The following is a 23,774-nucleotide window of genomic DNA, read 5'->3' as shown; positions in this document are numbered from 1 at the left end:
ACGGAAACAAAGCAGCCCTAAGTCACATCCTATTATTTTTCCGAACCAAACATCCTTTCGCTTTGCTTAAATGAGAACAAAATAGCGCGGGGAGCAAGCAGAAGGGCCGAATCCATTGGAGAAGCACAGCGGTCGGGGACAGCCGGAGGAAAACGCAGCTCCCAGTGCGCGATCTGGGGGCGGAGGGGCAGCCAACCCTGCGCCCACCTCTGCGCCCCGCAGCCCCGGGCACGCTCAGCACACGCGGGCGGAGCTCAGTCCCCGGGCGGGGCGGCGGGAGGAGCGGCGGAGCGGCGCGGTGCGGTGCGGTGCGGCCATGGGGCTGCGGGCGGCGCTCGGACTGCTGCTGCTGTTGGCGGCCGTGCGGGGCGCGGCGGTGCGGGGCGAGCGGCGGCGGGCGGAGGTAGGAGAGCGGTGCGGGGAATGAATGGGGCGGGCGGGGAGCGGGGATGAGCGAGCGTGGAGGGGTTGGGGTGTTGGGACGTGGCGGGGTTTGGCTTTTCTCTAAGCGGGACGTCGGCTGGCTGTCCCTTTTGGGAGCTGAAACTGTCATCAGACGTTGTGTGATGTCACAGAGTTAGTGTTTTTTTTAAATTATTACTGCTTTTAGTATGGTCAAAGTTAGCAACAAAGGGCTGCGGAAGCCTAGAGGTGAAAATGCCCACTCGGGTTGTGTTTTCATTGCGCTCGTTTTCATTGCAATCGCAGCTGAAGTTGGGGTGTTTAATTGGAAATACATTTATGCTCATCATCTCGTTATCTGCAGGCGCTCGGCAGCACGCAGCCCGGCAGATTTAAAGGGGGATTTAGGCTGAGTATAAGGAAGAAGTTGTTTCCAATACAGGCAGTGAGGCACTGCACAGACTGCTCACAGCTCCATCCCTGCACACCCCCAGGGTCAGGCTGGAGGGCTGTGAGCACTGATGGAGCTGTGGGTGTCCCAGTGCTCTGCAGGCAGTGGGAGCAGATGCCCTCTGGGGGTCTCTTCCAACTCCAACCATTCCGTGATTCTATGTGTGATGTTCCTGCTCCCATCCTGCTGATGGCAAGGATGGTATCCCCAAATCCATCAGGCCCGTGCTAACCCATGAGATCAGCCCCCACTCTTCCACTGGGAGGACAGCCCAGCTCTGGATCTATCTCCCCTCTTGTATATTTCTGTGAATGTGTATGTAACTTTATATATACATTTACACACACACACTCAAACAAAGAGACGTGAGGATTGTGCCTCAGGGGCTGCAAATGCAGACAGGAATGCGTTTAGGAGAGCAGAGGGAGGTGGAGGCTTCAGAGCCTTTAACATCCCCACCATCCTGGCAGGCAGTGATCTGTGCATGTTTGTGCCATAACCCCAAGGTGCCAACACTCAACGGTGCCAAAACTCCGTGGTGCTTGCTGGCTCCAGCTCTCACTGTATCTGCAGGGAACCAAGCAGGGAAGCTGCCCCAGCTCCAGCTGGTGCCAAAGTGATGTGGAATGGAGCTGGGGGTGCTCAGCCCATGCTGGCTCACGGGATGCTGTTGGCTGCACTGTGCCCAGGGGGACCACAGTCATTGCAAGCAGCCCTGCAGGCAGGGGAAGATGCTCGTCTGAGTGTTCTTGGTACTTCAGTGATGGAAAGGGGCCAGGAATGGAGCATCTGGTGGGGGGGGCTGTCTGGGGGCTGTTGTTGTCCCAGTCCCAAGGAGGGAGGCCTGGCTGCGTGCCGCTGGCTGCCTGCCACCCGGGATGCCTGCAGTCAGGGCAAGGTGTTTCCTTGCCTGTGGCTCTCAGCTGATTTCCAGGGCTGTATGGGAGGGCTGTGTGCCTGGAAGGGCTCCTCCATCCCCTGCAGCCAGACAGACCTTCCTCTCCTTGTTTCCCTCCTGGTGTGGAGGGGGAGCTGGGCATATTTCATGGCTCTTGGCTTCCTGCTGTTTTTCTTTTCCCATTGTATGGAAAAGAGCCATTCCCTGTTGGGGGCAGGAGGGGCTGAATGCTGCAGGTCCTGGGCATCGAATGGTCCCCAAACTGTCCAAATGTCACAGCCAGAGGCAATATAGAGAGTGACAATAATGAGCAACATGGGAACATTTTGACGGTGAACATTTTGGTGATGCTTAGGAACAGCTGCTGTGGGCTGTTCTCTTATTGCCACGCACTCAGCCTTACCCAGATGGGTTTTCATGTATTCATGAGCTCATGGTGGAGAAAAATCATTTTCATGCTTCAAGAATGGGATTAGGGGACAGGAACCGGCTTCCAGTTGTCATTTTTAGTGTGGTGATGCAGTGGCACATCTGCACAGAGAGCTGGTGGGGTCACTGCCCCTGGAGGTGTCCCAGGACCATGGGGATGTGGCACTGAGGGATGTGGGCAGTGGGCATGGTGGGATGGCTTGGACTTGGAGATCTTTGAGGTCCTTTCTAATCTTAATGACTGTGAAAAGTTGCGGTAGGAAAGGCATGGGCAGTGCAGGGCATTTGAGTCCCAAAACATTCTGCTCGGGGTTCTCACAGTGCATTCCACATCCCCACGTGCAGGGATGTGCGTGGCCAAGCAGTCACTTTCCCTTTTAATTCCCCATCCCCTTAATGCAGGGCCTTCTCACTAACAGGATGCGGGGAGGCGGCTCTGCCGTCCCTGTGGGATGGGGGAGACGGGTGTGGAACATTCCTGGAAAAATCACTGCTAAACCTCTCAGAAAGCTGGGGGCAGCCGGGGCACGGGGAAATGCTTGTTTTCTTTGAAAAGCAGTTCATGTGCTGGAGCAAGTTCAGCCTGGCGATTTCCATCCTTTACAATGGACGATAAGGAGAAGAATGGCTTGGCAGAGCCGACTGCCCCATGTGTGTCCCTGCTCAGCTGCACATCCTGCTTGGGGATGGGGATGGGTTGGGGTTGGGATGGCAATGGGGGTGTTGATGGGGATGGGATGGAGTTGGGGATGGGGATGGGATGACGATGAGATGGGATGGGATTAGGAATGAGACGTTGATGGGGATGGGTTATTGGTGGAATAGGGATGGGATAGTGATGAAATGGGATGAGGTGGGATGGGGATGGCCAGCAGCCTTGGGACTGGCCCTGCCCAGCCTGGCCTTGCTGAAGTCTGCATTGTGGCCATTGTTGCAAATATTGCATCGAGTTGCTGGTGGTTGGAGATGGGTCTGGTAGCCCCTGGTGTGGATGGCATCGTGCAGTCTGCCTCCATGGGGCCGTGGCCAAATACCCAAGGTCTGTCAAAATGAGCAAAAGGCACGTGAAGCTGTCCAAGTGCATGGACTCATATCATGGGAATCATCATGGTATAATGAAGCAATAGACAGGAATTTCTGGGTTTGCTATGCTCTCTCCCACCACATCTTTATCCCTATACAAGTGAACCCACCCTGAACCCACCCCATGTCTGTCCCCTGTCCCGTTTCTGTCCCCACAGCTGTTCCTGCAGAAATATGGCTACTTGGGAGCGCCGCAGCCAGGCCAGCTCAGCCCTGTGGAGTTCACAGCAGCACTGAGGTAGGAACCTTTGTTTTAAAACCAGCAGCAATGCATCTCCCCAGGCTGTGTGGGAGCTGTGTGCCCCGGGCAATGTGTTTTGCAGCTCAGGGCTCTCTCACTGCCAGATACTGAAGCACGAGCTGCAGAGAGACACGACTTGTTGGCGCAGTATTATTTGCCTTTTATGGCCTGCTGTCCCCATTATAATGCCGGCAGCGAGGCTGAGGTTTGGAGATCTCAGAGTGTTTGGGATTTGGCATTATCTCTCGGATGCACTCCTGCCAGTGGGGCACAGAACTGGCACAGAGTGGAAGCCCTGGCTGGGCTCCAGGCATCGCTATCGGGAAACGCAGGGTTTTGACATCTCCCTTCCTTTGTAGGGATTTCCAGCGTGTGAGCCACCTCCCTCCCAGCGGGGTGCTGGACGTCCCCACGCTGCGGCAGATGGGCCGTCCTCGCTGCGGGACGGGCGATGGGGAGAGCCGCCCCACGGCCCCGCGCCGCAGGCGCTCCATGCAGCACGGTGAGCGCTGGGGTCTGGGCTGGGGGTGCTGGGCTGGTGGATGGATAGCGTGGTTCCTTAGAGAGCAGGAGGGCTGGGAGCAGCCGTGCGTATGGGATATGGGGAAAATGAGGGTGAGACTAAGGCAGGGCTCTGTGCCTTGTCAGCTCCTTTGCTCATAGCACGGCTGGATGAAGCCAAGAAGAGATGGGATGGGATGCAGCTCAGTTCTGTGCTTTCTGTCCTCGGCTTGTGGCCCCCAAAAGTTCCTTCACGGGGGTAGCAAAAGGCATTCAGCTGCTCAGCTCACTGCTGCAGGAATGGCAGCAGGCTGGGGCCTGGAGCAGTGCTGACAGGACAAAGGGGGGGACGGGGTGTCCGGCGCCGGGCAGGAAGGCGCATGGCTTTGTGCTAAGCTGGCTGTTTATCTGCCTTGGAGCAGGAAGCCACAGCTGAGCCAGCAAAGGCTTTTGTCAACCAGCATGCTGCCAGCCGCTGCAGGATGCCTCAGCCAGGTCACCAGCCCCAGCTGCAGCACTGGGATGTGCACAGCAGGATGTCCCCAGCTGGGCTTTGTTCTGGGCACCTTGCTGGGCTTTAATATCCACTGGAGCTGTCAGTCCTGGTCCCTGGGATGCTGTATGTCCTGCTGCAGGAGTGCTCTGTGTGCAGGGTCAGGTGGGACGCTGGGTGTCATCTCAGAGCTGTGCCCATCAAGGCACCGAGGAGCAGCAAGGGACTCTGCGTGCCCCATGGGTCACATCTGGCTGGGACAGCCAAAAATTATGGCAAAGAGGCATTTCTCCCCAGGCTTTGTTTTTCTGTCCCAACTTTGTGAGACAGGTGCACAGGAGGTGGTGGTCATTATATGTACCCAAACCAGCACCAGTGTACGGTTAGCCCTATTGCCCTGCCTCAGAGCAGCTGGGCACTGAGCCTGCCCCAGACCTCACCCAGCTGTCCTGGGCTACAGAGGGGGATATTGGCACCATCTTGATTTGCTGCAAGAAGTTATTGTGTGTCTGCAGAGCACTGTGTAACCCCATCCTTCCCCTTTCCCACACATCTGGAGCAGGGCAGCTGCTGCAGCTCCATCACTGTTCCCACTCCTCAGCACTGGCTCCAGCACTCACATATTCCCACTGCAGCCCCATGGCTTCTTTCCCACTCCTGTTCGCCCCCGGCCAGATGTGAGCATCCTCCCTAATTATTTTCCCCTTCGTGCCTTTGCTTTCACTCCCTGGAAGCCAAGACCTTGGAGTGGGCACTGATCCAATAAGTTGAGGTCTGGATTTGACCCCAGGAGGAGCAACAAGGCAAGGAGAGCATCAACTGGGTGCCCCAGCTGCTGTCCCAGGCAAGGTCTGACCTGGTACCTGGGGCAGCCATCTGGTGGTGGCTCCATCAGAGCCGGCTCAGATCCTGTGCAGTGCCCATCCTGCAGGCAGCAAGTGGCACAAGAGGCACCTGACGTACCGCGTGGTGAACTGGCCCCCGTACCTGCCGCAGCACGAGGTGCGCCTGGCTGTCAGGGCTGCCTTTGAGCTCTGGAGCAACGTCTCCTCGCTGGTGTTTTGGGAAGCACGGGATGGCCCGGCTGACATCCGTCTGACCTTCTTCCACGGGGACCACAACGATGGGATCAACAATGCCTTCGATGGGCCAGGTGCTGGTCGCTCCCTCCTCGTAAGCTTCTCTTCTACAATGGGGGCTCTTCCTGGCTGGGGATTGTTGGGGTGGAGGTGGTGTCTTCCCAGTACCCAGCAGCTTGAGTGAAGGTGGTTTGGGGTCCTGAGTTCCCAGTCCCGCAGCTGTAGGTTACCTGGGAGGTGGTTGAGTTGATCATGGTTGAAGCATGGTGATGGCCTTCAAGGAGCCCTCACACCATGCTCTTGCCACATCCCTTTCAGACATGGTTTGGGTTTCACATAGTGCATGAAATCATAGAAACATTAAGGTTGGAAAAGGCCTCTCAGATCCCCACGTCCAACCCCAGCCCACTCTCACCAGCACTGCCCACAGCCCACGTCCCTCAATGCCACATCTCCACAGCTCTGGAACACCTCCAGGGATGGTGACTCCCCCACCTCCCTGGGCAGCTGTGCCATTGCAATGCAGTTCCTTTGGAGAAAAGTTTCCTAGCACCCAACCTGAACATCCCCTGGCACAACTTGAGTTCGTCACCTCTCATCCTATCACTGTTACCTGGAAGCAAAGCCAACTCCCACCTTGCCTCAAGCACCTTTCAGAGCATTGGAAAGAGTGGAAAGGTCCCTTCTGAGCCTTCTCTTCTCCAGATTGAACCCTCCCATTGCCTCAGCCGCTCCCCATACAATTTGTGCTCCAGAGCCTTCCCAGCTTTCTGCCTATCTTTGGCATCAATGTCTTTCTTGTAGTAGAGACCAATTCTCAAGGAATTCCCTTTGGGAAGCCCCTCGAAGACCTAAAATTGAAGTCTATTGAAGCAACCCAGAGCTGTTTTGTCCCCAGGGGGGGCCCTGGCCCACGCCTTCTTCCCCCGACGTGGAGAAGCCCACTTCGACAGCGCCGAGCGCTGGTCCCTGCACAGTGGCAAAGGCCGCAACCTCTTTGTGGTCGTTGCACACGAGGTGGGGCACACACTGGGGCTGGAGCACTCGCCCACCAAGAGTGCCCTCATGTCACCCTACTACAAGAAGCTCGGCAAGGACTTTGTTCTCAACTGGGATGACATCTTGGCCATCCAGAACTTGTATGGTGAGCATCTGTTGGGTGCTACTTGAGATGGTCTTTGGGGTGGAGGGCGAGAAACAGAGGTGGCAGTATGTCCGTGCCACTGTTACTGAGGGCAATAGGAACCAGACTGGGGTGCTCCAATTGTTTGATGCCCTCTGAGGGCTTGCCAGCCTTGTGCTCCTGCTTCAGTGCCCTATTCCATGACTCTCACCTTGCTCTGTCTCAGGAAAGCCCTCCAGGGGCTTGGCCATCCAGCTGCCAGGAAGGGTCTTCACTCACTTCCAGGACTGGAGTGGGGACCTGTATGGTGAGGAACATCAACGGCGGAGCCTCAGCACCTACTACTGCAGCTCCTTCTTCGATGCCATAACTGCTGGTGTGTGGCCACAAGCCCTCTCCCCAAACATTCCCAACCTGTCCAGCAGCCTCTCCTCACTCAATAAGATTCCCAGAATGATGGAAAGAGTGGCTGGGCTGGGCTGGGCTGGGCTGGGCTGGGCTGGGATGTCCTCAGCCCCATATGGACATCTCACAGGAGTTGGAGGGATAAGAGGTGATGATCAGTGGGACAATGCTGGGTTTGTGATGTGGCACCAAGCTTCTCACCCTCATTATCTCTTCTGCCCTGCAGACACAGAACACAACCTGTATATCTTCAAGGGCAGCCACTTCTGGGTGGTGTCAGCCAGTGGCAACACCAGCCAGCCTCAACCCTTGCACATGCGCTGGCCAGGGCTGCCTGCCGGTATCGATGCCTGTGCCTACTCCCCATTCAGCCACAGCTTCTACTTCTTCAAAGGTCGGTGGGATGCAGGTTGTATTGATTGGTCTGTCACCCTGATGCTGTGCCAAGGGGCTGGGACATCGCTGAGTCCCGTGAATCATAGAATCAAAATCATTAAAGTTGGAAAGACCAATAAGATCATCCAGTCCAACCATCGACCCATGGCTGTGACCACTCTAGATCATATCCCTTCGTGTGACATCTACCCATGGGTGCAGGCTCCAGGATGCTGTGGTCACAAATTAGCTTTGCATCAACCCCCATTGCCCCATGCCTCAGTTTCCCGTTTAGCCCAGTCCAGAGAGCAGCATTCCCTGGATTTGAAAACTAAAGCAGAGGCATTTTTAGGAGAAAATATTCTTCAAAAATGTGCAACTGCAAGAAGATGATCTGAGCACTGCATTCTCATGTTTTGTGCTCTGTCCCTGGTGCCTTGCTGCCATCTGTAAGCTGCCTGTGGCACAGCTGTCAGGGCAGAGAAAGGTCAGGCCAGGCAGCCAGGACACTGAGGTCAGCCTGAACTTGTGATGGAAACCACTCACAAGCCTGCCAGAAAGGGGCTTTGTTGTTGCAGCTGGGGGAGAGCCAGAAGCCCCTCTGCAGGGCCAGACCCAGGAGCAGAAAGGAGCTTTTGTCTATCTGCATGTGCCTGCAGGGATGGCCCAGCTGCAGCGGGGATATCTGGGGCTGCTGTGAATTTCTGTGGTAGTCTGGGTTGTCCCAGCACAGGAGGGATGTGAGCGATATCTGTCCTGCTGTACAAAACCTTTCGTCCTCATCCCTTCTTGCAGAAGCATGGCATAGGCACCAAGAGAGCCCAGTTTGCCTCTATGCTCTGGAGCTGCTTCTTCCCTTCCCAACCTGTGGGAAAGCCCAATAGGGACGTGCCCAGGGCCAGGTCATCTCTGGGATGGCTGGAATCCATAGGCTATGAGGACCAAGCAATAATACAGGAGATAATGGCCTCAAGTTGCACCAAGGAAGGTTTAGGGTCAGCATCAGGAAAAATTTATTCACAGAGAGGGTTGTACAGCAATGGAACAGACAGTCCAGGAATGTGTTTGAGTCCCCATTCCTGGAGGTAATTAAGGAATCTGTAGATGTGGTGCCTGGGGGTGTGGTTTAGTGGTAGACTTGTCCGTGCCAGGTTAGCAGTTGGCCTTGATGACCTTAGGGGTCCTTTCCAACCTCAGTGCATCTATGATCCGGGCTTATGTGGTCACTGAGCCTCTCTCTTCTCCATCCCAGGTGGTCGATGCTGGAAATACCGTGGCTCCACCTTGGTGTCTGGCTTCCCCCAGAAGTGCAGTGCCCACGGCCTGCCCCGCCACCCCGACACAGCCCTCTACTTCCAACAGCTCCGGCGCCTGGTGCTCTTCAAAGGAGCCAAATACTTCGTGCTGAGCGAGGAGACCCTCGCCCCGGAGCCCTACTACCCCCGCAGCCTGCGAGACTGGGACGGCGTTCCCCCTGGCACAGCAGGGGCCGTGGTGCACCGCGATGGCTTCCTCTACTTCTTTCGGGATGACCGCTACTGGCGGTTCAACCAAGCCAAGCTGCAGGTGGTGGCCAATGGCAAGTGGGCTGCCGAGCTGCCGTGGATGGGCTGCTGGGATGCCAATGGTGGGCACATCCTCTTCTGAGCCAACACTAAGCATCGCTGGGACAACATGTTGGCTGAGCCCATCCCACTGACTGACCCAAGGGGTCCGCTGGTCCCCAGGCTCAACACCATGGACAACAGCGATGAGGCTGGGATGGAGGGTCCCACAGATGGGCCATAAGAACACTGATAAGCCACGGAGACTGCAAATGTAACATTTCTGATAACTTTAAGGATTTTTTTTCAAGCCAGGACTGTTTTTTGTTAATCCTTTCTTGTTTTTTTTTCATGATCAGGCAGAGAACTGCCTTACTGATGGGTGCTCTGGTGCTTCAGTAGTTTTAAATGAGCGACTGAGACTGTTTTTGGTTGAAACAAGAAGAGATTTTTGGACATAACCGTGGGTTTATGTCTCTATAAACATGGGTTTACAGTCTTTCAGGTGGCACCTGGGGCCTTGCTGCCCCATACCTGGGGCTGATGGAACGCAGACCCCAGGACAAGCCCAGCTCTGAGCGCACTCTGAACAAAATGGGGTGGTTTTGAGGAGGAAGTAGAGATCTTTGGTGAAGGAACAGGGGAAAGGAGGAGCTGTGAAACAGTGCAGAAGGGCTGGAGGGCAGCAGGGCTGGGCAGGGTGGATTCTCTGCTGTATTATAAGGGTTATGCTCCCTCTACGAGCAGGGCAAGTGTTCCCTTCTCTGTCTCTCTGCAATAGTATTGAGTTCTGTACTCCCTTCAGTCCTGTTCTGATTTGAGATCTTGGAGCCTTTGGGTTTATTTTCTGTGATATTTGTGAATGAACCCTTCCTGCGCAGACATGGGGCACGCACGCAGCTCAACATCTCAGGGGATTTTTTGGTGTTGCCAAAGAGACGAGGCTGCAGTGTTTCATTCTGAATAAGATGGTAATAATGCAACATGCGGCTTTCCAGGAGCCTGGAGACCTGAAGGTGAATAAAGTGAACATCCAGATTCACAGTGCTGGCATTCCCCTCTGTTTTCATGTCAGGCTATTGTATTTTTTAAAAATACCCTAGCCTGTGATTTTCAAAAGGTCTGTACTGAAAATGGGGATGGAGTGGGCATTGCTTGGTTTGTCCACGCAGGAGGGTTGGGGCTGATTTCTGGATCAGTCTCCCCTAGAAGAAAGCAAGTGATGTGTGCTCCCCTTGTTTGCTTTCCTTCATGCCACGACATGCTGAGGCATCCCACACACGCTGCCCAGTGGCCGAGTGTCGTTTTGTCTGTGGGGATGGTGGTGGTGTTGCAATGTTTGCAGAGCTGTATGTCACTCTGGCTGCAGCTCCTGCACCCCATAAGGTGCGGGGTGAGGGGTTGGACATGCACCTCAATCTGTGTCACCGTCCCCTCAGCGACACGAGGCTCCTTTTCTCCTCCTGGGCTGCTTGTAGGACATGCCAGGCGCCTGCCACGCATTCCACAGCCCGGGGAAATAGCTGGGATTCTTGCATTTCCTCCCCCAAAATGACACCAGGCTCATCCAGGGGAACATCAGCAGGGAGAAGACACTGCCCCTGGTAGCAAGGACCCCCCAGGCCTCCCGGGGCCTCTTCCAACCCCATGCTGCAAGCACACTGCTGGCAGATTTCCTTTTGCAAACCCTCCTTTTGTTGAAGCCCATGAGGGGCAGCAGATTCCCGTGATGCCCACTCACTGCCATACCCGTCGTTGTTTCCCTACAGCCCCAACTCTTGGAGCTGTGCCACTCGTGGAGGAGCTTGGCTTCTTTCTCCCAGAGCACAAAACCCCAAAGGAACACACGCAAATGTACCCCTCCTCATGATTATTTTCTTTTTTTTTTTTTTTTACGGAACGAGGCTTGGGGTGATTTCCTGGTGGGCCTTTGGGTCACCACCTGCAGCACAGGTGGGTGTGAGGGTGGTGAGAAGGGGGGCAACTCCCCTCTGCTTTTGGGGTTCTGAGTGAGTCGGGGTGCTGAGGGGCTGCCCTCCATCCCTGGGGGAACAAATCCACCCGATGGGGCACAGAGGAGGAGCAGTGCTCCTGGAGGAGGAGTGGGTGCTGAAGGGTTAACAGGGAGTGTTTGCAGCCGGTCCCTTATCACCAAGGAGAAGAGAACAGCTCTTGGGAAGGAAACAAAACACCCACTGCCCAGGAGGGCAATTTCTGCTTCCCCACAGCCCTGGACCCCGGCAGCACTCCGGCACCCCGCTTTCACCCTCCTAGGGGCACAGAGCATGCGGTGAGTGGGGTGGGGAGGTGGGCTGGGGCTTCTTCTCACATCCCACCACCCGTTTCCCCTTGCCTCCTCCCAGTTTGGGGTCTTATGGCACAATGGGGACGCCTGGAGCTGCAGTGCGGAGCATCCGTCCCTATGGGTCCAGCCAGCAGTACCTGTATGCCATGAAGGAGGACTTGGCCGAGTGGCTGAAGGAGCTCTATGGGCTGGATATTGAGGTGGGCACCTTCCTGGAGGTGCTGGAGACGGGGGCTGTGCTCTGCTCCCATGCCAACCACATCACCCATGTGGCTGAGGACTTTGCCCACACCTGTCCCAGTGCAGCCCAGCACCTCCACCTGCCCACTGTCGGTGTCAGCTGCAACCCAGCAGCACAACCAGGCACCTTCCAGGCCAGGGACAACATCTCCAACTTCATCCACTGGTGCAGGAAGGAGATGGATATCAACGGTAAGACCCAATGCTCCAGCAGCACCGTGCTGCAATGTGCATCCTGGCATCACTGTCGGTGATTTCCTCTGTCCCCAAAGCTGGTGCCATCCCAGCACTGGTATCTCTGCACCAAGCTGGGCTTGAACAAGCTTCCCTGGGCACAACAGTTGGGGTTGGGACTGAAAAGAGCATGTGCCATGCGTGGCCATCATGGCCATAAGGACACCAGGAGTTGTCCTGGCTTTGAGCAGAGGGTCTGTCCCCCTGTCCCCACTGACAGCAGTGCCACAGGCAAGGAAAAAAAAATGCCCTCAGTTCACTCAGCCAATGGGGTGGGGCTCTGGGACACCATGAAACATCACAGTAAGCATGGACACATCTTTGTATGTAGATGATCAAGGGGGAGGTTTTTCCTCTATGAATTTAACCCAACAGTTTTTTGGGCCCTGCCATATTCCTACACTCTATGGGCTGGCACAGATGGTGCTCTGGGAAATAACATCCCTTGGGAAGACCTTTGTAGAATCACAAAATCTTTAAGGTTGGAAAATACCTCTAAGATCACCCAGTCCAGCTGCCTGCCTACCACCAATACAGCCCACTAAACACGTCCCTCAGTGTCACATCTACATGTTTCAACTCATCTCCATCTGTGCTCTCGTCCTCTTTGCACCCCTGCCCTGCCCCAGACGTCCTGATGTTCGAGACGGAGGACCTGGTGCTGAGGAAGAACGAGAAGAACTTTGTGCTGTGCCTGCTAGAGCTGGCACGCCGTGCTGCCCGTTTTGGCATGCGTGCCCCCACCCTGGTGCAGATGGAAGAGGAGATCGAGGAGGAGCTCCGCCAGGAGATGGACCTGCCCCCTGCAGACAACCCCCTGCCCCGTCCCCCCAGAAAACCCCGGGACCTTCACAACCTTGACCAGATGGTATTTGGGGGTGGGAATGGGGATGGGGTTGGAGATGATGGAGAGGTGGTGATGGGATTGATGGAGACAGTGGGGGGGGAGGGGGGGGTTAGGGTGATGGGAATGGGGATGATCAAGATGTGTATCTTGGGGAGACGGGGACATTGGGGATGATGAGGATAGGGAGGTTGTGATGGGGGTATAGTGATGAAGATGGTGATGGAAATTTGGGGATGGGATCGATGGTGATGATGGGGATAGGAACAATGGGGATAGACACCTGTATAATGAATGAATATACAGATGTTGTAATTAGGAAATAAATAAGAGAGTTTGGCTAGGCAGGTTATTATACCAAAAAGAGAATAGATGGAGTGATTACCCTTGTCCTGGACTCACTGCAAAACTCCCAAGGAGGGATCTCCAGAAGAGATCTTTCCCCACTGGTAGCCAGCTCTTAAATGGCTCTAGGAGAGGTGGAGCCAGGCTTCACCCCTTCCACCAGCACAGTTGAATTGCCTTCACCTGTGCTCCCAGGGCTGACTCGTTGCTCACCTCAGGTGATCAATCAGAGGTTCAGGCTGTGATTCAGCAGTTCCCACACACCACCCCAGGCCCCTTCCCACGAGCCTTGGTGCAAACCCATCCCTACTGCCCGCAGGTCCAGCACCTGGTGAGCCGCTGTACCTGTCCTGTCCAGTTCCCCATGATCAAAATATCAGAAGGGAAATACCGTGTGGGTGACTCCGACACCCTCATCTTCGTTCGGGTGAGTCTGCTGCATCTCATGCACGCAGGGCGCAGGCACCAGGAGTCCTACTTTGCTCCTATCGAGCCTCCTCCCTATATTCATCTGCCAAATGGGGCCAACGTGTCGTTTTTGAGCATTACCCGATGGAAGTATGGGATCAGTGGAAGGGAGGTTCCCTAAGGCCATCCTTGCTCTCCCTGGGGTGACAAAACAAGCAGTGGGATCTGAGACCCCCGTGCCTCAGTGGCGGGGGGTGAAGCAGGGCTGACATCTCGTGCCTTTGAGTGCAGATCCTGAGGCAGCACGTCATGGTGCGGGTCGGGGGCGGCTGGGACACCCTGGAGCACTACTTGGACAAGCACGACCCGTGCCGCTGCACCTCGCTCTGTGAGTGCCTGCACCCCCAGCCCTGGCTGTGATGGTGGAAGGGGAGAAGGGTGCATTGTCTCTGCTTTTGGGGGCTTTTGTCGATTCTTTCGGGGCATTTGTTGGTTCTTTCTGGGGTTTTGTCGGTGCCTTTGGGGCATTTGTCGGTGCTCTTGGGGGTGTTGGTTATTTTGGGGTGTTTGTCGCTGCTTTTGGGGTGTTTGCAGGGGCAGGAGATGTAACCCTGATGCTTCACTGAGAAATCTCTGCTTTGGGTGCATGGCTCTTGTTGGGTGGCTCTAGCGGCCGCTAGAGGTCATGGCAGACTTTTGGGAGGATAGGGTCCATTGCAAGGCCGAAACTCCGTTTGCATGGAACTCAGCTCTGCAGGAGCGTCCCGTGCTAACAGCACAGGGAGGAAGGCTCTGGGCTCCGTGGGGCTGCGGTCTGCAATGGGGAGGGACCCCACTGAGCTCAGTCCTTCCCCGCAGCCCACAAACAGCTCTCCAGGACCAGACCCTCCCAGCAGCCGGTGCAGCACGAGGTGCAGCTCTGCGCAGCTCCTCCTGCCCCTGGCCGCACTCACCCCACTCTGCTGGTCAGCCGCTCACAGAGCCCGCTGCCCCCCGTCACCTGGGCACCCCACGGCCACCGCCACCACCCCCGGACCCCCACCACCCCCAGCCCCCGCCAGGAACCAGCACAGCCCCGGAGGGTTCCTTCGTGCAGGTGAGGCACTGAGTGGCTTCGTACCCTAAATTGCCTCTTTTTGTAGTGCTTTTTTCTCCCATCTCTGTACCTGGTGTGGGGCTGGATGTGAGGTCTGTCTCCTTTCTGGGCTCTCTCTGATTGCAGGACACCGACACTGAGGTCACCTGCTCGAACCACCTCCCCCGGGCATGGGGCTGCACAGCGGGCACCCACCCCATCCCAGGACACTGTGGGGACCCTCAAGAAGCCACATGGGAACCCCCCAAAGTCAGCAGCACAGAGTAGGGGCACAGCCTCCAGTGCCCACTTGGCACCACCACGTCCCAGGAGCACTCAGCAAGGAGGTGGCTCATCTGGGGCAGCTTCCAGGCATGTAGGGGTCCCCACCACTGTGACGCCCCGAACCCACAGTCCCATCAAAACCTGTGCCCCCAGTCTGCAGCAGAGTGCCCACAGAGCAGTGCAGAGCAGGAAAAGCTCCAAGGAAGGGAACTGGAGAGCCCTTGGACGTAGCCATCCATCTTCACACCCAGATTCCCCGAGTCAGCCTCCAAAACAGGCCAGCAACATTAAAACTCAGACGAAAACCAGCTCAGCCATCTGCCGGCCCCCCACCCCTCTGACCCATTTTGCAAATGGATGTGAGAGCTGTGCTGCTGGGGAGAGTCCCCAGTGTCCCCCCCCAAGCCCAATACCCAGGGACACTGAGAGCCCCACAGTGCCAGGGAAGGTCTGCAGCCACAACACGGATGTTTCAGGGCTGCGGGGGTACTGGGGGCACTCTCAGCCCCCTGACTATGGGAAGGTGCTGGAGGAGCTCACCCACAACCGGCAGCCCCTGCGTCCTGTGGGAATGGGCAACAGAGTGTCCTCAAAGCCCTCAACCTCACAGTGTGCCAATATCCCAGCCGGGGGGTCCATGGAAGGGCCAGTCGTGGGGGACCAGACCCCGCGGAGCACTGTGCCCAAAGCCCGGCGGTGCCTGAAGAAACCCGAGCGTGTGCCCTCCATCTACAAGCTGAAGCTGCGGCCCAAGGTGCGTCCCCGTCGGGACCACCGGCCCGGGAAGGGTCCTTCACGCATCCCCACCCCACTGGGGCAGCGCCGTACCAGGGGCCAGCATCGCCCCACAGCCCCCCCAAAGCCCCCACAGCCCAGGGATGCCAAGCTCTCATTGAGTGACAGCGGTGCGTGGCTCACTGAGGATGACGAGGAGGCGTGGGTCTGAGCCATGCCCATCGGTCTGGGTCAGGGATGGACCTACGCGTTGTCGGAGTTGCCATGCCAAAGTTGTGATGCTGATCCCCTTATCTGGCATTCAACCAAGCCAACTACCCCGCTCTTCAGTCTTCCCCATCTGCATAATGGAACCAACGTTGCTCATGCCTCACCCAAAGCCCCACCCAACCCCATGAGCAGGGCAGGGGGACACATGGGCACCGTGTCTGTGCCATTGTCAAACCTCTGTGTTGGCATTTCCATGGCTGGGGGCTGTTCCAGCAAGGATGGAGCTCATAGAGTTGATCGCTGCCTCACCAAGGCAATGGCCACTGGTGCTCGTACAGTTGAGCTCTCCCAAACCTTTGTACCAGTGGCTCTTCTGGGTGGGCGATGGAAGAAGACCCAGAGGGTTTGGGGGCTGTTGTGGAGCTGCAGAGTCCGGCACTGTGAGCAAGGAGCAGCGAGGCGAGTACAGAACAAAGGGGACAGACCTGATTTTAATTAGGTTCCAAATAAAGGGGCGCAGGGTGGTGTGGACACCTGGGGATCTCCAATAAGAAGTCCATGGGGAAGAGAATGCCATGTCCAGGCACCACGATGCTCACCGAAGTGGGAGGAGAGGAGGAGAGGAGGAGCATTCTCATCAGCGCTGCACCCAGCCCCATGTCACCACTTGGTCACCAAGTACTGGGGCAGAAAATGGCATCTTCCTTCCTGCTTCCCTTGGGGACGGCTGGGGACATCCCCAGCCCCCGGGATGGGAGCGGGTTGCTTCTGCAGTAGGCATAGATCCAGGTAGGAAACCCACGGCGACGGCTGGTGAGTGGTAACACTTCATACTAAGGGTTTGTTTATGGGGAGGACAATGGAGCTCCATTACTGCTGTGGATGGGGATGTCCTGGCCCCTGTTGGCTGCCAGCCCCCTGCCCGTGTTTTTGGGGAGCGGGGTAATGCTGCCAAAGCGGTGAGAGTCATTATTACTGATACAGCTTTTCTGTCTATAAAATACAATATAATATAACAATTATATTTATAACTTTTTTTTTCTCTTCAAAATACTAAATAGATGCTATAAAAACCTGTAACTAATTGTGCTATAAACTGCAGGCTACAGGGTTGTAACAAACAATGTATTGGCTTGGTCACTGATATGTGTGTGTTGGAGCACTGTATAAATGCTTTATTAGTGGCATTTACCAAGGAGTTTCCTTCTCAAACCATTTGGAGGGGTAAAGCCAGTGAAAGGCCGAAATATAGGTCGTGTGCACTGACAAACCCCAAGGAGATGCACAGAGGGTTTGCTGTGGGGGTGATGGGAGCTGCTGCCTTCCTCGGCCACACTCATCCTCTCCCCCAGCTCTCGGCCACAGGCTCCCTCCTGCCAACTTTCCTGATTTTGGTTTATTTGTATTTTGTTTTGGGAGGCAAGGGGATGGGTTTTGGTTCCCAAGGTGGCTGCTAGGAGTGGGAACCAGTGGTGGGGACATGGGGACCAATGGCAGGGACAGAGCGGGGGCCGATGGCAGAGATGCGGGGCTGCACTGAATGCCAAGGATTGGAGCTCAGTGAGGAGGACTCTTAATAGAAAGTGTTACCAGGATAGCAGTGAAGCTCCTGGGAAGTAAAAGCTGTCAGTGGGAGGAGATAGTGGGTTTTGGTTGGTTCCTGCTTTAGTGTCCCCAATCCAGAGAGGGACAACCCACAGATCCCTGTGCCATTTATGCCCCAGCAACCACTGTGCCAGGCTCCAGGACAGATGCAGATGACCCGACAGTGGGAGCAAGCCAAAAGATTAACTCTAAATAAATAAAGAAAGAAAAGAAAACAAAGAGGCTCGCTTTCCCATTAGGAGTGTGCATAGAACGAAGGAAAAGAAGGATGGAAATGCACCTCCAGCTCCCTATTGCTTCAGAGACTGCCTTTGCATGGGAACCATCTCCATTTGGATGGATGGGTGAGTGGATGGATGGATGGATGGATGGATGGATGGATGGATGGATGGATGCATGGATGCATGGATGGATGGATGCCACCTTCCCCTATGGGAGGCCCTGCTGGGGCCAAATCCAGCCTGGATCTGTATTTGAGATGCTGAGCTGTGCCCAGCATTCACGGCAGCAGCTTTGCCCCTGAAACCAAGGGTATGTCCAGCACAGCCTCTGTGGGGCTGGGACATATGGGGAGAGGATGAGCTTGGAGGAAAGGAAGCTGGTAGGAGTGGAAAGAGCACTTTTGGGGAAGGAGAATCAAACTGGACTGCCCAGGATGGGCACAGAGCAGCAGGAGCCCATGGAGGCGATGCAGTGAGAAACCCTAATGTGGGGACGTGAGGTTTGTGGGACAGCGTGGCTGCCCGCCAGCAGCTCTGTTGTGCAGAGAAGCAGAGCCCGTTGGGACTCAATGGACAGCTGTGGCATCCCCACTCCGGTCCAACCCAACAGCGGTCACTGCTTCCCCAGAAGTCATCACAGGGAAGAGACGACTGAGGTGTCCCCAGTGCAGCGTCACCCCAATGGAAACGGGTGTCCTGTGGGGGCACAGTGGCACGGGGGGCTCACATGATGGTGCATCGGTTCCTGCGCAGGGCCCCCTGGAAGCGAATGGTGGTGTGGACGTGCTTGCAGCGGGCACAGCCCACGCTCTTCAGGAGCTCGCTGAAGAGCAGCAGGATGTGCCAGTTGTACTTGGCCGAGCACTCGATGTAGCCGCACTTCCACGTCTTCTTCACCAGGTTGGAGACGTTCCAGCGCGGGATCACCCGGCCCCGTTGCAGGTCCCGCTTGTTGCCCACGATGATGATGGGAGTCTCCGAGGTGCCGATGACCCTGGGTTGGGTGGGAGGGCAGCACCACGCAGCCACGGGCTGCTCCCATCCACCCCATCCGTCCCAAAGTGGCACCAATAAAGCAACGTGCCACCGTCACCCTGTCCATCGTCACGGGCTGCCTCTCACCACGTCCCCTTGTCCCTCTTCTTGGCCACCACTCAAGTGCTTTTCCACTCTATCCCACACTACCCCGAGCTGCTTTCCCAGCCCTATCCACGTTTGAGTCTGTCTTGCTGTCGTATCACAGCTCTCCAGCGTCCCATCCCTACAGCCCCACCAGCAGCATGCAACCCGCCGGCAAATGGCCCCTACCTTGTTTCCAGGATCTGCTGGCGGATGGTTTTGATGTACTCGAAGCTGTCAAAGCAACAGATGTCATAGACCAGGATGTAGGCATGGACGCTCCGGAGCCCCCTGCAACACACGTCTGCCCACTCCTGCAAGGTGCAGAGAGGGATCAATCCTGGCGTGCCCCACAGGATGCTGCATCACTTTGGGACCAGACATGTTTGCAGGAGGAAAGAAGTTTATAGGATCCACCACTGGGCATTCTACATGTATGTGGGACTCCTGACCAAGAGCGTTGTGTTGTGCATGTCACATTTTCCATCCCCAAATCCCCACCCCCTGTCTCACCTCTGCCCTGCCATGTCCCCGTGATTCCTTTTCATTAACCCAGAGGAAGGATAATGGGATTTGCCAGCCCGCAGGGTCAATTGAGTACGTGAGCATCATCTGCCAGGTTGATCAATGACCCTCTATTCTGGTCCATCTCCCACTGACCTTCCATTGCCTGCAAATTATGTGTAATTTTTAAACCTCCCCGAGCCCCTCACCTCCCGCCCCACAGCTTTGGAGCAGCAGTAAAAGGACTTGTGACCTATGGGGATGTAATTATACCAATTAAAAATCCAACAGCCCGGCCCCGGCAGAGGTACAGCTTTCAAATCCCTTTTTTCTCATATTAACCTTCAGGGATGGGTCAGTGTTGATGGCTGAGCTCAGGGCACCGCCAGGACAAACCCAGTGGCAAGGGCTGTGCTGGCATGGAACTGGGGTTAATCACGAGCTCAAGGGTTAGAGAGGAAAATGGACCTGATGGGTTGATGGTTGGACTCGATGATCTTAGTGGACTTTTCCAACCTTAATGATTCTATGATTCTGTGAAAATGGCTTTTTCCCAAAGGGGATGTATGGCCAGGCTTAGAGGAACCACAGTTACGCACAGCGCAACCCTGACCCCATGGCAGCACTGGGCAACGGGTGCGCGGTGCGTCGGGTGCTGGACATGTTGGTTCCATCAGCCCTTCACTCGGGGGCAACAGGTGGGACCCCATCCTTCAGGATTGGCCTTCATTTTGGGGCTGAAAAATTACCGAAGAACCGACACTCTATCCCAACCTCAACACGATCCTCAGCTTTCAGGAAGCGAACCCCCGTAGCAGGAGGCTCCACTCCGTGCCCCTACCTGCAGGGTGTTGACGGGGAAGGCGGGGATGGGCGGAAAATCCATGATCTGCAGGTCGTGCACGTGGCCGTTCATGACGACGGCGGGCAGGTAGACGCGGCGGGCCGTGGTGGGCACACAGACCTCGCTGAACTCGTTGTAGAGGAACTGCCTGACTATGGCACTCTTGCCCACGCCCTGGGCTCCCAGCACGGCGATCTTGAAGGTTGCCACCATACCGCCGGCCGCCGGCCGCTGCCCCAGTGCTGCTCCCGCGGAGCCGACGCTGCATATTCCCGTGCAGGGGGGCTCAGCCCCATTCAGGATGCATTTCCCCGCCGGGACAGCACATCACTGCGGGGCCAAGGAGAAGGCTATCATGTCCCAACCCCTGTGACAAAGGGACGTTTCTGATGGGGATGGCCACCGGCTGCTCTACGCCCCGAGCTGGGGAATCCGTCTCCCCGATTTGGACAGCTGGAATTGCCTTTTGCTGAAGGGGGGATTGCTCAGTGCCTGCAAGTGACAGCTTTAATGTTTAATTTCAGGCTTTGAGCGCTTCAGCAATTAACTTGATGGAGGCTAATTTCCCAGCCAGCTGACAGGGCGAGCTGCGGGCACACGTGGCGGGGGTCCCAAGGCAATGGTTTGGGCACAGGAAGGCAGAAATGGGGGCAGAGGATTCCCAGCACCCACTGGCACTGAGGTCCCAACCAGCTGCAACGGGAATAGCAATGTCAGTGGGACGGGTCCCACTGCATCTCCCATCCCTGGGAGCCGCTCCTGCTGTATCTCAATGCATGGATGCTTTTCCCAGTTGGTGATGCTCTCTCTGCGTTCCCTGAAAAACATCCCCAAGGCACAGGGCACGGTCCCCAGGCTGTCAGAGGCTCCAGCAGCCCCATTTCACCCTGAGTGATGGTGATATTTGCCCCAGGGCCATGGCCATCCCCATTGCAGGGACCCAGCAGGGCCTGATGCAGTGCAGGGACAGGGACACCCCACTGGGGCCTGGCTCTGACAGCAGAAAGCAGTGTCATGGCCAGGCCACCCCGTTGTCCCCGTACCCCTTTCTCCACCCACTGGCAGGGGTGTGGAGTCCTGCAGCCCCATAGGGTGCCATGGGGACACGGGTTACCCCAAACTGCTGGGCAATGCCATGCCACCACCCTCAGCATCCCCCAAACCACATTCCCATCCCAGGTGGAGCCACGCATGGGGATCGCTGTCCTGTGGGCCCTAGGGATGAGGTTGCCCCCAAAGCACAAGTAGCTGCCCTGATGGCAGCAGCAGCATTTGGGGACACAAAAGGAAACTGAGGCTTGAACGGGGACATAGCAGGGTGAGACCCCCGGTGCGGGGCAGGCTGCAGGGCATCGTGACCTTGTGCCCCCCTCCCCAGTTTGCTGCCCGGGGGGCCTCATCTCACTCCCCGCGGCGATGCTCCGGGGCAGCACCGCATCCCTCCCCACCCCCAGACCGCGGGGGTCGGGGCCGACCTGAGGAAGGAGCACAGCGCGGGGGTACCGAGGCGGGGGATGCGGGCACCGCGCAAATCCACTGCCTTGGGGGAAAAGGGAGGGAGAAGCGGCCGAGCTCTGCCGCTCAACTTCAGCCGGGTACCCCCTCGTTGAACTTCCCCCCCTTCCCACCAGCACCGCTCCCGTCCCCTTCCCATCCCCGCTCCCCTCCGTTACCTCGCAGCGGCGGTGCCCCGGGCCGGCGTTGTCCCGGCGGGCGGAGGAGCCATGCGGCGAACCCGGTGCGGGGCGGGCGGCCCCGCTGCAGTGAGTGCCCGGCACGGCCCCCGCCCGGCGAGGGGCTGCGGGGGAAGCGGGGCTGGAATGAGGAAGGGAGGGAGGGATGGAGGGAGGTAGAACCTCCTCTGGGGATGGAGCGCGGGGAGCGATGCGAGGAATGCCCGAGAGATGAGGAGGCGGCAGCGCCCGGAGATATGCGGGGAGGGTGGGAGGCAGCGCAGGGAGGCGATGCGGGGAATGCCCGGAGCGCGCTGCGGGGAGCCGGGAAGGACGCGGCTTCTCCCGGGGCTCTGGGAGGTGCTGATGGGAAAAGACCCACCCATGTGCCCCGGTGCGGCAGCGGCTCAGCCCTCCCCGCTCCCGTGTCCCCATCCCAAGCCGTAGGACCCCGGCTCGCCTCACCACGCTGCTCCCGGACGCACCGCATCCCCCCGGGGTCGGACGTCTCCATCGCAGAGCTGTGGCTTTGGGACACCCCGCAACCAGCATTTATCGATGGCGAGGGAGAGGACGGCTGCATCTCCAGGGAGCGGGGTCGGAGCCGCACACCTCAAAGCGGAACCCGAACCTCTCTCCGCTCTCCACGGAGGGCTGGGACATCCCCACGGGTCTGGCTGTCACCCCGCAGGTCGGCAGAGCTCAAACACCGACCGTGCCGTGGCCAAGGCCCCCCCCCCCAGCCCCGCTTATACCTCTGGTTGGGAAAGCATCAGATGGGGTGAGCTGGGTATAAATGGAAGCACTCGGCCATCGCAGCCCCCCTCCTTCACGGGGAGAAAACGGGATACCGGCCACAGCCCTACAGCTGGGGACACAGGGACGGCCTTTGCGCTGAGCCCAGCGCATCCCGCATTGCCCCCAAGCTTTTTGGGATTCGGGGTTTGTTTCCCTGATGCTCACAGCCGGGGAAACACTCAGTGCCTCTGCAGGCGCTGCCCACCTCCCATCCGCCACCCCCGGGCGTCGCTTCCCGGCACGGCAAAGAGCGCTGCTGGGAAGGGGCCGGGATCGCGGCTGCGATGAACTCGCCCGCACAATCCAGGCTTCAGCCTCGGGGATATTTTTAGCAGCTCCCTTCGCGGCGCTCTTCACTCGTGGTTTTATTTGTGAAATGTAATATACGGTGGCCTTTGGGGGGGTTGGGAGGAGGGAAGTAGGGTTGGCCCTGCATCTATCCCCGGCCTGGCTGCAGGGAGGGATGCAGACCCAAAATCAGCCATCAAAGGGCACGGTGGGATTGGGCTCATCTTCTCATAGGGCACCCACCCTATGGCCCTGCAGCAGCTCCAAGTCCGAAGCCACCCATGTCACTGTGATCCCAGTGCCACGCGCTATCAGGAGCAGTGAACAAACCCAGTTTGCAAGGATCAGCACGGGCAAGGGTTGGTGTGTCCCTGCTTATGGGGCATGAGCCTGCCTGCAAATCCAGAGCAAAAGAACCGACTTCTTGTGGAGCCCCCAGCAGAGCCATGGGGAGGGATGAGCCCTTCCCTCTGCGGTAGGATGCAATGGGGTTGGGGCAGCTCTGGACATCTCACAGCCACTTCGGGTCCTGCTGGACAAATGGAAACTGCTGACCCAGAGCTGGGCAGAGGAGAAGCACAGGGCAGCACTCCTCCTGCTCCTTGAGGTCGTTCCTGATCCTTCCAACCTGGCGCTGGCTGCCAGCACAGACGATTGGCAACCCACTCTGCTCCAAGATAAAACCCTCTGCAAGATGCCAGCACGGGTTAAGAGCACTCCAATGCACCACTGATGCACGTGGGAAAAGCAGGTCAGGGCACACACAGCCCCTCGGAGAGGGTGAGATGGGGACATCCAGCCTCCTCCCATCCTCCACTGGGCCACTGTCACACACAGTGGAAGATCAGCCCTGGGGATGCTTGGTCCACACTCTGTGCCAGCCCTAGAACAGCCTCAGAGATCTCTGCTGTAGGAAAGAAGTGGCTGGTACAGGAAAGGGACCCCTGGGGAGCACCCACAGCCCAATCCCACAAAGCCCAGCAGCCCCCACAGCCACAGAGCCACAGCACAGCCACG

The 23,774-nt window shown here is 57.2% G+C and overlaps 3 protein-coding genes across 4 annotated transcripts; 2 read left to right on the top strand and 1 right to left on the bottom strand.

Moving 5' to 3' along the window:
• Positions 1–316: 316 nt before the first annotated feature.
• MMP28 (matrix metallopeptidase 28) lies at positions 317–10,071 on the top strand. The gene is made up of 8 exons (XM_052688726.1): positions 317–403; positions 3,422–3,501; positions 3,864–4,006; positions 5,430–5,651; positions 6,476–6,721; positions 6,927–7,076; positions 7,332–7,499; positions 8,733–10,071. The coding sequence occupies exons 1-8, from the start codon at positions 317–319 to the stop codon at positions 9,125–9,127; spliced, it is 1,491 nt and encodes a 496-aa protein (XP_052544686.1). The 3' UTR covers positions 9,128–10,071.
• A 942-nt stretch (positions 10,072–11,013) lies between these two features.
• GAS2L2 (growth arrest specific 2 like 2) lies at positions 11,014–16,763 on the top strand. Its single transcript, XM_052689257.1, has 6 exons — positions 11,014–11,761; positions 12,433–12,671; positions 13,312–13,419; positions 13,692–13,788; positions 14,259–14,496; positions 14,623–16,763. The coding sequence occupies exons 1-6, from the start codon at positions 11,407–11,409 to the stop codon at positions 15,704–15,706; spliced, it is 2,121 nt and encodes a 706-aa protein (XP_052545217.1). The 5' UTR covers positions 11,014–11,406; the 3' UTR covers positions 15,707–16,763.
• RASL10B (RAS like family 10 member B) lies at positions 16,170–22,364 on the bottom strand. Of its 2 annotated transcripts, none has more exons than XM_052689063.1 (4): positions 22,137–22,364; positions 19,996–20,328; positions 18,840–18,964; positions 16,170–18,525 (listed from the first exon to the last, which is right to left on the bottom strand). In XM_052689063.1, exons 2-4 carry the CDS (start codon positions 20,209–20,211, stop codon positions 18,255–18,257), a joined length of 612 nt encoding a protein of 203 aa, XP_052545023.1. In that variant the 5' UTR covers positions 20,212–20,328; positions 22,137–22,364; the 3' UTR covers positions 16,170–18,254. The 2 variants fall into 2 exon arrangements, with proteins under 2 accessions (XP_052545023.1, XP_052545022.1); XM_052689062.1 differs by lacking the exon at positions 22,137–22,364 and adding an exon at positions 21,672–22,008.
• Between the last annotated feature and the right edge of the window lie 1,410 nt (positions 22,365–23,774).

Source organism: Tympanuchus pallidicinctus, unplaced genomic scaffold, assembly GCF_026119805.1.
Source record: "Tympanuchus pallidicinctus isolate F22 unplaced genomic scaffold, pur_lepc_1.0 scaffold24, whole genome shotgun sequence".
NCBI classification, from domain to species: domain Eukaryota; kingdom Metazoa; phylum Chordata; class Aves; order Galliformes; family Phasianidae; genus Tympanuchus; species Tympanuchus pallidicinctus.
This window is presented reverse-complemented; position numbering and strand designations above follow the sequence as displayed.

Coding starts and splice junctions, on each gene's coding strand:
- MMP28 (XM_052688726.1), top strand. CDS start 317: ATGGGGCTGCGGGCGGCGCTCGGACTGCTGCTGCTGTTGGCGGCCGTG. Junction 3,502..3,863: donor GAGTTCACAGCAGCACTGAG/GTAGGAACCTTT, acceptor CTTCCTTTGTAG/GGATTTCCAGCGTGTGAGCC. Junction 6,722..6,926: donor GGCCATCCAGAACTTGTATG/GTGAGCATCTGT, acceptor GCTCTGTCTCAG/GAAAGCCCTCCAGGGGCTTG.
- GAS2L2 (XM_052689257.1), top strand. CDS start 11,407: ATGGGGACGCCTGGAGCTGCAGTGCGGAGCATCCGTCCCTATGGGTCC. Junction 13,420..13,691: donor ACACCCTCATCTTCGTTCGG/GTGAGTCTGCTG, acceptor CTTTGAGTGCAG/ATCCTGAGGCAGCACGTCAT. Junction 14,497..14,622: donor CGGAGGGTTCCTTCGTGCAG/GTGAGGCACTGA, acceptor CTCTGATTGCAG/GACACCGACACTGAGGTCAC.
- RASL10B (XM_052689063.1), bottom strand. CDS start 20,211: ATGGTGGCAACCTTCAAGATCGCCGTGCTGGGAGCCCAGGGCGTGGGC. Junction 18,965..19,995: donor TCCCCGTCAACACCCTGCAG/GTAGGGGCACGG, acceptor TGCACCTTGCAG/GAGTGGGCAGACGTGTGTTG. Junction 18,526..18,839: donor CAGCAGATCCTGGAAACAAG/GTAGGGGCCATT, acceptor CACCCAACCCAG/GGTCATCGGCACCTCGGAGA.